The 14654-nt window shown below is 32.7% G+C and overlaps 1 protein-coding gene across 1 annotated transcript in view; it reads left to right on the top strand.

The window, feature by feature from the left end:
- NRK (Nik related kinase) overlaps nt 1–14092 on the top strand; it is a 97159-nt gene extending 83067 nt beyond the window's left edge. The window contains 3 exon segments of the mRNA XM_036016352.1: nt 7898–8033; nt 11540–11679; nt 13354–14092. Of these exon segments, the coding sequence (XP_035872245.1) occupies nt 7898–8033; nt 11540–11679; nt 13354–13449 (372 nt within the window). The 3' untranslated portion in view covers nt 13450–14092.
- Nucleotides 14093–14654: the final 562 nt, after the last annotated feature.

The following is a 14654-nucleotide window of genomic DNA, read 5'->3' as shown; positions in this document are numbered from 1 at the left end:
TTCTCTAAAAATAAATAAATAAAGTATTTTAAAAATAAATATTTTTCAATATCTATCTTGGAACTGAGACCTAAAAGGTAAGTGTGGAGTGCCAGAAAGTACTAATGGAAAAACAAAAGTTACTGATGGTTTCATACTCCAGACAACTGAGTCTATTCTGCAGACAAATAGTGTTTATCTGGTACAATGTTTTGTTTGTTTGTTTGTTTGTTTTTAAATGAATAGACTTTATACTTAAAAATCATGACTTATGTTGATAAAACAAAAGATCTGACAGCATCAGGCCCACATTACTATCTAACCACTATCAACTGGAACTGATTTGTGCCTGCTTCATTTTAGATGTGGTATGTGCTATATAGTCTTCATCCATTCATCTTCATATATTTACAAAAACTGGCACTGTAAGCATATGAGTTTGCATCCTTTATTTTAGTCTTTCTATACCTCCTAATGTATCAATAAATTCTTTAAAAATACAGCACCAGTATTGCAGCATTATATATATATACATATATATACATATATGTATATATATACACACAAACACACACATACATATATATCCCTTCTTTACCCATATTGTAGTACTTTAAATGTGATATATAGAATATTACCATAAAATGTTCTATAATAGTATCAATTATAGTGAGATATGCAGATCAAAGATTTAGCATTTAAAAAGTTAATTCACCTCAACACTTAAATAATTATAAAGAAAATATAACATGTAAGAAATGGGTAGTTGTAAAAATACTGTACACATTCTTTTTATAAATTTCTGGAACACAATATAATATCCCTCCCACACACAACATACAAAATATAATTCTGCTGTGTCTCAACATTGTTGGTGGCAATGATATTTGTTCTAATGAAAATTATATTTAAAAGGAAGGGCTGTGCTAAATAAAATAGAGGCAAGTAAAGTCTTACATATTCAGTTTAAAACAATGATAATAAGGAAGCTCAATGAGCTCAGCGAGAATTACCAAAAAGTACAATGAAGCTATAAGGAACATAATGAGAACTACATCAGCATGGAAAATGACATAGAAACTATAAAAAAGAGTAAGAGGAAATGAAGAATACAATTTATGAATGAAGAACAGCAGAAGGAATCAAAAGCAAGCTACATGAAACAGGATTAAGTCAGTGAGCTGAAGAAGGGTAAGGAAGACAGAAATTATCAGTAATATATAGAAAAGGAAAACAGACTCAAAAAGAACAGAAAGTGGTTAAGGGTAATGCAAGACAACATGAAATTAAATAATATCTGCATAATAAGTATACCAGAAGGAGAAGAAGAGGAGCAAGAGATGGAAAACGTGTGTGAAAAAAATGATAGAAAACTGCCCTGATTTTACAAAAGAAAAAGTCACACAAATTCAAAGACAAAGAGAAAATCTTAAAGACAGCAAGGCAGAACCAGGAGGTAACATAAAAGGGAGCTCTGATAAGGCTAGCAACTGACTTCTAAATAGAAACACAACAAGCAAGAAGGGAATGACAAGAAATAGTCCAAGTAATGAAAAACAAAGGCCTGCAGCCAAGACTACCCTATTCAGAAAAGCTCTCATTGAAAAATGAAGGCAAAATAAGGAGTTTCCCAAAGAAAGCTAGAAGAATACACTTTCACCAAACCAGCATTGCAACATGTGCTAAAGGGACTGCTTTATGAAGATCAAGAAAAAGAATGAGAGAGAGAGAGAAGAACAGAGGCACAAAGGAGAAAATATGGCAATAAATAACTATCTACCAATAATGACCTTAGCTGTAAATGGATTAAAACCTCCAATCTAAAGACATAGGGTAGTTGAATGGATAAGAAAATATGACATGCACATATGCTGCCTACAAGAGACCCACCTCAGAACAAAAGACCTACACAGACTGAAAGCAAAGGGCTGGAAAAAATATTAAAAGCAAATTGACAAAAGAAAAAAAAAAGACCCGGGTAGCAATATTTATATAAGACAAAATAGACTTCAAATCAAAGGTTATAAAAAGAGACACAGACACTTCATAAAAATCAAGAAGACATAAAAATTGTAAACATATAGGCACCCAATATAGGAGCACCCAGATATAAAAGGAAAATCTTGCAGGACTTCAATAAAGATATAGAAACAACACACTGATACTAGGGGATTTTAACACCTCACTGTAAAACATGGATGAAACTTCCAAACAAAATATCAATGAGGGTATAGTGGCAATGGACAACACACTAGATCAAATGGACTTAAGTGGTATATGCAAAACCTTTCATACCAAAGAAGCAAACTACACATTCTTTTCAAGTGCACATGGAATATTTTCAAAGATAGACCACAAGACATGCCTCAATAAATTCAAGAAAATTTAAATCATGTCAAGCACTTTGTCAGAGCACAAGGGCTTGAAACTAGAAACTAACATCAAGGAAAAAATTCAAAAATATTCAAATTAATGGAGATTGAATAGCAAGCTATTAAACAATAAATTTGTTAGTAATGAGATCAAGGAAGGAATCAGAGTGTTTCTGGAAACAAATGAAAATGAACTCACAATATTCCAAAGCTTACGGGGAATAGTGAAGGCAGTCCTGAGATTCATAGTGATACAGGCCTACCTGAAAAAGATAGAAACATTTTAAATGAACAATTTAACCCTACACCCACAAGAACTTGAGGAACAACAACAAAGACAGCCCAGAGCAAGTAGAAACAAGGAAATAACAAAGATCAGAGCAGAATTAAATGACATAGAGATTAGAAGTACAATTCTAAGGATCAATAAATACAGGAGCTGTTTCTTTGAAGAGACAAACAAAACTGATAAGGCTTTAAGCTTGTCAGACTCATAAAGAAAAAAAGGGGGAGGACCTGAATAAACATAATCAGAAATGAAAGAGGAGAGATTACAACTGATACCACAGAAATACAAAGGATTGCAAGAAATTACTATGAAGAACTGTATGACAAGAAATTTTAAAAGCTAGGTGAAATGGACAAATTTCCAGAAAAATATAATCTTCCAAAACTGAATGAAGCAGAAGGAGAAAGCCTAAACAGACCATAACAGATGATGAAATTGAAGCAGTACCCAAAAAGCTTCCAACACACCAAAGCCCTGGTTCAGACAGTTTCACAAGATAATTTTACAAAGCAGTTAAGGAAGAGCTAACCCCCATCCTTCAGAGATTATTCAAAAAAATTCAAGAAGAGGGAAGACTCCTAAATTCTTTGTATGAGTCCAGCATCATCCTAATTCCAAAACCAGAAAAAAACATAACAAAGAAGGAAAACTTCAGGCCAGTATCACTGATGAACCAAGATGCTAAAATGCTCAATAAAATATTGACAAATCATGCCCAGCAATACATTAAAAAATCATACACCATGATCAGTGGGATTCATCCCATGGATATAAGGATGGTGCAATATTCACACATCAATAAACATAATAGATCACATAAACAAAAAGAAAGACAAAAATCACATGATCATATCAATAGATGCAGAATAATTATTTGATATAGTACAGCACCCATTTATGATGAAAACACTCAGCAAAGTAGGAATAGAGGGAGCATTCTTCAACATAATAAGGATCATGTACGAGACACCCACAGCCAACATCATACTCAATAGGCAAAAACTTAGAGCTTTCCCACTAAGATCAGGAACAAGACAAGGATGTCTGCTTTTAACACCGCTATTCAACATAATATTGGAAGACTTAGCCACACCAATCAGACAAGAAAAAAATAAAAGACATCCAAATTGGAAAGGAGGAAGCAAAACTATCATTTTTTGCAGATGACATGACAGTGTACATAGAAAATCCTCTGGAATGCACCAAAAAACTACTAAACCTAATAGGTGAATTTGGCAAAACAGTGAGATCCAAAGTCAATATTCAGAAATCAAAGACATTTTTGTACACCAACAATGAAATATCAGAAACAGAAATCAGAAAAAAAATCTCATTTGGTATAGCAACAAGAAAAATAAGGTACCTAGGAATAAACTTATCAAGGAGGTAAAGACCTGTACTCAGAAAACTACACATCACTGAAGAAAGAAATTAAAGAAGACACAAACCAATGGAAGCAGGTACCATGCTCATGGATTGGAAGAATTAACTTCATCAAAATGCCCATACTACTCAGAGCAATTTATAGATATAACACAATCCCTATTAATGTACCAATGCCATATTTCACAGACATAGAACAAACACTTCAGAAATTTATATGAAACCATAAATGAACCCAAATAGCTCCAGCAATTTTGAGAAAGGAGAGTAAAGTAGGAGGGATAACAATACCTGATACCAACTTTATTACAAGGTTACTGTAATCACAACAGCCTGGTACTGGCATAAAAACAGGCACATGGACCAATGGAACAGAACAGAGAGCCCAGAGATACACCCCAGTCTCTACATTCAATTAATATTTGGCAAAGGAGGCAGCAACATAAAATGGAGTAAAAATAGCCTCTTCAATAAATGGTGTTGGGAGATCTGGACGGTTCCATACAAAAAAAAAAAAATGAAACTCAATTACCAACTTACACCATACACAATAATAAATTCAAGGTGGATAAAAGACTTAAATATAAACCATGACAACATAAAAGTCCTAGAGGAGAATATTGACAAGAAAATATCAGACATTCCACTCAGCAATATTTTCACCAATATGTCCTTAGAGCAAGTGATATAAAGAATAAACAAATGGAACCTCATCAAATTAAAAAGCTTCTGCATGGCTAAAGAAAACAGCACTAAAATGAAAATGGAACCAACTATATGGGAAAACAAATTTTCCAATGATATCTTAGAAAGGGGTTTTATCTCCACAATATATAAAGAAATCATATGACTCCTCTCCAGGAAGACAAACAACCCAATTAAAAAATGGACAAAAGACTTGAACAGACCCTTCTCCAAGGAGGACATGCAAAGGGCCAAGAGACATGAAAATATGCTCAGCATCACTTGCCATCTGAGATGCACATTAAAACCACATTGATATACTATTTCACACAGGTCATAATGCCCTTCATAAATCAACAAGTGTTGGAGAGGATGTGGAGAAAAGGGAACCCTAGTGCACTGTTGGTTGGAATGCATACTGGTACAGCCACTGTGGAAAATACTATGGAATTTCCTCAGAAAACTAAAAGTGGATCTGCCTTTTGACTGGGCAATTCCACTGCTGGGATTATATCCTAAAAACCCTGAAACACCAATCCAAAATAACCTGTGCACCCCAATGTTCATAGCATCTCAGTTTACAATAGCCAAGTGTTGGAAGCAACCTAGGTGCCCATCAGTAAATGAATGGATAAAAAAATATGGTACATTTACACAATGGAGTACTGTGCAGCAGAAAGAAAGAATGAGCTCCTGCCCTTTCTGACAGCATGGATGGAACTGGAGAGCATTATGCTAAGTGAAATAAGCCAAGCAGTGAGCCAAGCATGTGATCTCGCCTTTAAGTTTAACCTAATCAACAAAACAAACAAGCAAGCAAAATATAACCAGAGACATTGAAATTTAGAACAATCTGACAGTAACCAGAGGGTAGGTGGGAGGGGATAATGGGGGAACGGGGAAAAGGTTTCTAGAAACAACAATAAAGGACACATGGGCAAAACCATGGCAGGTGGAAGCAAGGGAAGGAGGTGGGGGTGGCTGGTGTGGGAGGAGTGGTGTGGGATAAGTGCAATCAACTGTAATTGAACAACAACAAAATAATTTTAAATAAAGAACAAAGTGACAGTAACCAGAGGGGATGGGTATAACAGGAGAAAGCAGGGAACGGGTGGTCAAGGAACATGTATAAAAGACGCACAGACAAAGTTAAAGTGGGTAGGATCGAGTGGGAAGTAGGGATGGGTGGGGCTCAGGCAGATGTGAGGGGAAAATGGAGACAACTGTACTTGAACAGCAACAATAAAAAAGAAAGAAAATCCTACCATTTATTGTGAAACTCTTAATTTAGCTAAAAGTAGGTTTGCAATACAGTATTACTAGGAAAGCCTCAAGAGTTGTAAATCTTTAATTTCAATTTTCAAAATCTTGCAGTAATGCATATTTCTTTATGATTTGTGATTCTTTATGCATGCAACAAATCCTTCTTTTTTAAAAGATTTTATTTATTTATTTTTAGAGAGGGAAGGGAGGGAGATAGAGAGAGAGAGAGAAACATCAATGTGCAGTTGCTGGGGGTCATGGCCTGCAACCCAGGCATGTACCCTGACTGGGAATCGAACCTGCAACACTTTGGTTTGCAGCCTGCACTCAATCCACTGAGCTATGCCAGCCAGGGCTTAACAAATCCTTCTTGACTATAATTTCTACCATTTGTTTTAAAACAGAAGTATGATTATGGTAATGAAGCTAAATAGTATATTTTTCACATTCCATTTTCCATTTTCTGTTTTGATGAAACAACATAATAAATTACCTAACTTTGAAAAAGAAATAGGTGTTCAAGGAGATTAAAACCCATTTTGAATGAAGTATTAGGCAAGGAGAATCATTTAATTTTTCAGCAATAAAGTAATTATTGTGGAAGCAAGGAGAGAAGATGAATTTTTAAAAATTTCTAACCTAGTTAACAGACCTGAAGTATGTTCAAAAATAGTATTTTCAGTTAAATACCCTAGTGTCTTGACCTACAAAGTGAGAAAAGAATCTAATATAAGGGACAGTCTCTTCTGAAGTAGCATGTACTAAAAATATCTTTTTCAAGAGTGGTAGATTACAAAAGCTGTAATGCTACAAGGAATCATGTGTACTAAAGAATATCTGGTTACTTCAGGAACTACATGAGAAGCAAGAGAGCTAACCTCTCAGGCTGTCTGGATTTATAGTAGTCCATCTTTATCTTTAAAAGATTTTTTGAGGCAACCTTCTTTCCTGCAATTCCTTTTTCTCTCTTCATCTTTTTTTTTTTTCTGATTAAATTGCTCATGCAAGTGCCCAGAGAACGCATAAAAATTGCTTTTCGCCTCTGGATTCCCATTTTAGTTTTAAGGATTGTTGTTGTTGATACATGGCCTCAAGCACTTGGCCTGAGTATGCTGGATTTGGCAAGTATAGTTTCTACTCTTTCACCCTGTAACTTGCTAATTTGGAGATATGATAGAAGATTGCAATTGTTCATTTCTCAGGGAAATACTGCAACATGACAATATCTGTAGTTTAAGCAAATTCTGTTGCATAGTTTCATGCATCATGCAATTTAGAAATTCTTAGATATTTCTTAGTATTTGATATTATGACTCCTAATATATCTCTGAATTTGTATAGTGAAGGTATTTTAATATTTTATAAATTGGATTAAAAATCTTACATTTTGTGAAGGGAAGATTATATTTCAAGCACTGAAGAATATTACAGTTTCCTCTTGTAAACATATTAAGCTCAAGTTATTTTTAAGTTAATTTTCTATTTCTGAATTGAATGAATTGGCAAATAATCAGTGATTGTACATTTGTTACTTGACTCACATATTCATTACTGAAGTATTTATTATTATGTTGAAATCCAACTCTGTAACAAGTAATGATTCCTCTCATTATACATAATAGTTTGTGAAATTTTTGTGAATTTCTGTGTGTTGGAGATATATCTCTACTCTTTTCAAAGATTTCTCCAAAATATAAAGAATATTAAGTAGTGTTGACTTTGTGACATAGGAAACCTCCTTTTTAACGGTTGGATAGCATGTTGTTTAATATTGAGATAAAAGTTTTGTTATTCCCTGCACTTTGAATCCCCTTTTGGTTTTTATTGATCAACCAATCTGCATCAATTAAAGTAGTAGTGATTAAATTTTGAACATATAAATCCTTATGAAACATAATTCCAGCCTATGGAAATCATTATACCACAGAATATCATCATTTTACCTCATTCCTTGGGAGTTGGCATGATGCTCACCTTCAATGTTGAAGCCCTTTCTATGAAAGCAAATGAACACCTCTTCAAGAACATCCTTGAAGTGTGGAAAGACATACCATCTTCATCAGGTATGTATAAAAATTTTCCTTTTTCACATGATCCCATAAAAACTTCCATTTCCTGAAACATAACATGTTCTCAAAGCATATAGGGTTAATTTGTGATACTGCAAAGTTGTTTGCCTAGTTATGGGGTATGTGTTTATTGTATACTTAATGAATCCTTGTGGCCACCACAGAGAGACTGATTTTGGCTTACTTGTTCATTTACAATCATCTCATAATTAAAATAGGAAATGAATTCCTTTTTGTAATACTGTATAATTTTATTTTAACTCCCTTTGCTTGAAGATTTTACACAGATATTAAAAATGCTTCATTCCATCACATTGATTTTGAAGTTTAACTTCTTCTTAGAAGAATGACAGTCATAAAATAAGAGAAAAAGGTTTCTATTTCATACAGCCATTAGAGTTCTGTTTAGTGAGTAGTAGTCTTGTGAAAAATTAATTACAAGCTTAATATATGACATATTTGGTTGTCACTAAGATTTTATCATCCTTCATTTACAAAAGTGATAAATATGACTGACTACAATGCCTATTAGGTACCACCCACATAGCAAAATAAAGAACATTGCCTTTTCATCCTCATCTTCCTTACTAATGAAGGACTGAAGATCTGGGAAATTTGAATAACTTGAGATTCTTGTATATATCTCTGAGGTTTGGTGACTATAGAGGTGATTCTAGATCAAGAACAGAATGCATACGAACAGTAAAAAATTAGAGAGAGTAGAATGGTTTTATGGAGGATAAATATTCCTGGAAGGAGAAGGGGTTTATTAAAGCAAATAAAGAAAGAATGAAAAGAGAAAGGGAGAGTAAGATAGTTTTTCAATAGAGAAACCAGAAGCTTCTGAAACCTCTATTAAAGGCTTAAATATGATCCTCATGGGGATATAAGGACAAGTTTAAAAGAACTGCTTTTAAGTGGACATTTTTTTTTTCATTATGGGACTTTTCATTGCAACTGTAGAATCCTTTAATTTTACATACATAGTGTTAAGGATTGAACTGAAAACCTACTCTAATTTACCTCAAACAAGTAAGAGCTCACAGAGGATTTGAAACCATTTTAAGTGACTGAAGGTAAATGCTTACAATATAAGTAATAGATCTGGGACAAAAAAAATGGAAAATAATGAATCTAGATCTAACCATTGTAGTGGTACCTTTAGCTCAATTTATTAATCAGAAATTATCATAAGAAAATTCAGTTTAAATGCAAAACTGAACACACCCCTAGAAAAACAAAGCCACTAGACTATCATAGGAATCCAAGAGATCTTAAAATGGCATCTGGTATATCTCTTGTCTTTTGGACAGTGCATCTTATCTATCTATCTATCTATCTATCTATCTATCTATCTATCATCTATCTATCTATCATCTATTTATTTATTTATTTTATAGAGGGGAGGAAGGAGAAAGAGAGGGAGAGAAACATCGATGTGTGACAGAAACATCAATAGGCTGCCTCTCGCATGCCCCCAACTGGGGACCTGGCCTGCAACCCAGGCATGTGCCCTGACTGGGAATCAAACTGACATTCCAGACTTTAGGCCTCTGCACAACTTCTGACTTAACACAGAAAAGATACTTTAGTTGTTAGAATCTGAAAACCATCTTTTTATATATAAAATAAATTATAGCACTATGAGAACTTGATATTTTGCTTTGTGTATTAAGGGTGTTTCGAGAGTATACTAAAGACTACAGTATAACAATGATATTAGGGAAATCTATTACTCTTTTTTTCCTGTCTAAAAAAAACTTGTTTGTTATTAAAACTAACCTAGATCCAGAGTTCCCCAATCTTTTACATTTTCTTTAAATATATTAATGTGTTCAATAAAAAGATCATTTATCTACATATTCAAAATAAATATAGAAGCTTAACAATCACAGCAAATACCACAAAGCATTCCCACCCAAATCATTTGATTCCACCTCATAAAAAGGCTAGCTCAGTAGCTAGGTTAAATTACAGGTTAGTGTGTTTCAAAATTAAGTTGGAAATTATGTAATGCCATATGAACTGTGTATTTGACTCAACAAGTAACCTGTGCATTAAGTTTAGAAATGTTTGCTCTTTGTGGTTCTTGACAAAAATTCGATTTTAATGACATATTCACATAGATGAAAAATTCAAATCCAGAGAGACTAAATCTAATAATTGTACCCATCACACAGACTATGGATTCATTTTATTTCCCTTATAATTGGAGTGATTTTAATTCTAATCCTAAATTAGACTTATAAAATCTTCTTTTAAGAGATAATTGTCTCAATAAAATGATGGTAATTGAATTATAATTTTACATTGATTTCATTTGCAGGAATATTTTGAATTGTAATATAGAAGGGAGCAATAAATAAATTCTTGTCAAGCTTTAGTTGAGGGATTCAAAATGGCTCACACTGCCTATGAAAATTAACTTTCATAAAAGTGTAATAATTTTTCATGAGTCTTTCAATGAATATTTAATGTACACATATATAGGCCAGATACATTTTGGTTTAAATGCATATATCCTAGAACCTTTGAGAAAGACAAGAAAAAAGTTTAAATGATATTGTAATCATATCAATGCTGAGTTTATTGCCTTCATAATAGAAAAAAAGTAATGAATTGAATTCTAATTTTAGTCATGTCATGGGGATGAAGGTGCCTTGTTTTAGTGATTTTTAGACTACTTTAACTTGACTCAAAATTTTGATGTTATTTTAAGTACAGGATTGTATTTATTTATGGAAGTTTGCTTCCTTATAAAGTACATAAAGAATATCAATTTGGAAGTTAAACATTTAACAATAATACTGCCTCCTGTGTCAAAAATACCTTACAAAACCAGCTAACTATATGGATATTTATATAATGAGGTTTTCTGCTTTAAAGCAATTGTCATAATTTTTACTGCCACCAAGTAATATAAAACAGGGTATGAAAATTGAAGAATTATAAAAATTTCCTGAGCAAGAGAAAGTGTTAACACCAAAAAATCAGCTCTAGATTCCTTTATAACATAATAATTCACTGAATTGCATTAGAGTTGCTAAAGTCATTATTTGAGCAAGTCATTTTTAACAGTTTTAATTTTTAAAAGTTAGTCTGTTTTCCATGTATGTTACTTGAACACAATTACAAACCCTTTTGGAATGCTATAACTCAACTAGACTGTAAAATAAAGGATGACTGTGGGTAAATTTGACTTTCTACCAACAAGGTAGAATTAACCCTTAGCTTTTTCTGTAGTATTGGAGAATATGAATGCCAAAATTAATTGATATCTGGTTATTTAGTGTTAATCACAGTGCTGAGAACAAATAGCTGGTTTTAACAGCACTGCTGACCAGCAAAATGGCCAAATGACTGAATATAGAAAAAGGAAAGATATGTGTTTTCTTGAACTGTAAAAGTCAGCTTCCTAATAAAATGATGACTGTGGTTACAATTCTCTATCACTGATAGAAATATGTTGTGTTTTTCTGATTTTTATTTTTTTAACTTAGCTTATGCATGTACACAGAGAACCACAGGATGGGGTCAAAAGGCCATTGAAGTCCACTCTTTGCAATCAAGGCTCCTGGAAAATGAATTGAAGCACAGGTCAATTAAGAAGCTGAGATTTCTATGTACTCGAGGTGACAAGGTATAACTCACATCCTCCAGTTAGAAAAAATAAAGCAAACAATGAAAATTAAGTGAAGAAATGTATATCCTTTTCCTTCTGACCGTAAATATATTTATGCTACATTTCCCAAATTGGCATACTATTGATTAAAAAAAACTATTTTGCATTTGGCACTAGAAACACTGACTTGGTAAATGATGAGATTTGATTTCCAAAAGAAACAATTTTCAAAAAAAGTTAAAAATTCTAAGTATGTCCTAAGTAAAGTTTTGTCATTATTTTGTTTGGTGCAAAATCCTTTATTGTCTTTAACACATAATTCTTTTCTTGTGCATATTAACATATTTTGAAACAGAATGCTTGATTAAATCTGCCTTTTACATTTTTCAACATAATCCAGTAATAGAAGGAAAAGTACTTATGTTTGCTGAACACCTAGTTATGTACTAGAGTTTGTACTAACTACTTTTACAGCTACATTTAATCTTTACACATGGATATAATTATGTCCATTTTACAGGAAGAAAAATAAAATCGAGATACAGCAATTATTTGTATAATGTGATCGATTTCAACAGCCAATTCAAAATAGTTTAGATGGAAAAATGCATTGAATAAAATCATTACTGTCCTACATATTATCAGAAATAATGAGAAAAAATAATCTCAATAAGACTAGGGAATGATCACATTTAGAAGAGATTGCAAAGGATTCTACTTTATAGCAAAAAAACAATGATAAAGTACTATGCATCAAGAAAAGGTACTAGTTTGCAATATAAAGGGATATAATGGCAAGAACCGGTGTTTGAAGTCAAATAGACCTAAGATACAGTCCTGGCTCTGCCTCCTGACTACATGTAAGAATCTGGAATTTTGATTAATTTGGGGGAGCCTTAGTTTGTTCATCTTCAGAATGATAAATTAATAATTAGTATTGGAACAATTTTGAAAATTAGTGATAATATATAATATATACATATTGAGCATCTCATAGATTGCCTAGCACATTAGATGTGTTAAGTCAAAGTTAGCTGGTGTTATGATCATTGACATCATTGTTGTCACAAAATCTTCTAAGATTATCCATTGTGGATAGTCAAGGACTTAATACTAACAAAAAGCCTCAGGTCCTGTTCTAATTATCTTTATGGCACAGAACATATTTGCACAACATGTTTCTCTCTAAATGAATCAGTTTAGCTCATAATATCAATATACTATGTCACTGTGTTGCACTGATAGAGAAAATTAAAATTACACCAAGTAGAAAATGTCATAAACACCAAGAACAATGGTGGACAACATCAAAACAACTTAATTATTTCCTTATATTATAAAAAGGAAAACTAAGTTGAGTAAAAGTAGATTTTTTTTAAGCAAAGAACAATTGTTAACCCAAACTAACCAAAAACTTTAGCAGATAAATGCCACCTATGATAACCTAATTTTATTTAAATCATGTGAAATGTCATTATATAGAATTTGGTAAAAGGTTGTTTTAATATATAATTTAAATATATATTATTTTAAAATTTATTTTTAATTTGAGAAAATCCTACTCTGAAAAACAGTATGGCTAAATATTTTAATTGTTTGATGCAGATAAATTTAAATTACAGTTGTATATATAAACTATCAGTTTACAATATACTAAACATTTACTGATGGCATCTTTCTTTCTTTTTAAAGCTGTTCTTTACTTCTATCCTGCATAATTGCCACAGCCGGGTTTACTTTATGACCCTTGGAAAATTTGAAGAGCTACAAAGCAATTATGGTATTTAAAAGGTTCCAATTATTTATTACAACATTTACAAATATCATAAATATGCAATTTGCATCTTAAAATTTATGAGGTTAAATGAGCATGCAATTGTATTATTAGGGAAAATTAAATCAGATAGACACCTTTAATGTACCACAGAATAGTTCTAATGAGAAATGGAGCTTAATGTATAAAATGAACTACAGCAAGCTCTATGTACTCCAGTGGTGTACAATGTCTTTTGCACAAACTTTGTAATTTTTGTTACTGTGAGTTCAAACATTTTTCTTTGGATGGTTTAGACAGTATCTGTGTTCAGATTTTTATAACACAGAGTAAAAAAATCTGTATTGAGTTAGATTTCAGGCAACTTTGAAAAGAATTGCCCCTGAATGAGGTTTTTCAAAAAAAAAAATGTAACAACAAGCCATACAGTAATTTTCAAAGTCATATAAAGGACTAAAGATTATATTATGAGATGTAAATAATAAGGACTATGATATAAACCAGACTAAAGGCTACATGACTGGAGAAAACTACAGTGGTAAAGGGGGAAAAGCCACCAATTTTCTCATTGCTCCATGACAGTTAAGCCCACAGTTAGAAACCGAATGGATTCTTTTCACCACAAGCTAAGCTGGTTTTCTCCCTATAAGAAGAAAGAAAACCGCCCTGGCTGGCATAGCTCAGTGGATTGAGCACAGGCTGTGAACCAAAGTGTCACAGGTTCGATTCCCAGTCAGGGTACATGCCAGGGTTGCAGGCCATGACCCCCAGCAACCGCACATAGTTTCTCTCTCTCTCTTTCTCCCTCCCGTCCCTCTCTAAAAATAAATAAATAAAATCTTTAAAAAAAAGAGAAGAAAACCTCAGATGCTTTATTTCCCCCAGGACTCCTAAAGATGGGAAATCACTTGTAAATCCACCAAATCATACACTTCCAAGCCTGAATACAGGACTGAATTCCTATGCACATGTACTGTAGAATTAGTTTGTTGTTGCTGATGTTGTTTGAATAGTTTAATGTAGACACCAAATTCTACCCCCAAGAACAGGTTGGTTGATTTATCAAAATTCTTATCTGGCCAACAGTGTGACCATCAGACAACATTGAATAATTTCCCAACCCCAGATTAAACTATAAAAATTTTCCCTTCAGTTATTAAAAGTGTAATAACAAAATTTTTAAGTACTAAATTTTGTTTTTTTTTATATTTCTATTTTT

The sequence above is a fragment of the Phyllostomus discolor genome, chromosome X (assembly GCF_004126475.2).
Source record: "Phyllostomus discolor isolate MPI-MPIP mPhyDis1 chromosome X, mPhyDis1.pri.v3, whole genome shotgun sequence".
NCBI lineage: Eukaryota > Metazoa > Chordata > Mammalia > Chiroptera > Phyllostomidae > Phyllostomus > Phyllostomus discolor.
Note: the sequence above shows the minus strand (reverse complement) of the source record. Positions and strands in the feature narration are given on the sequence as shown.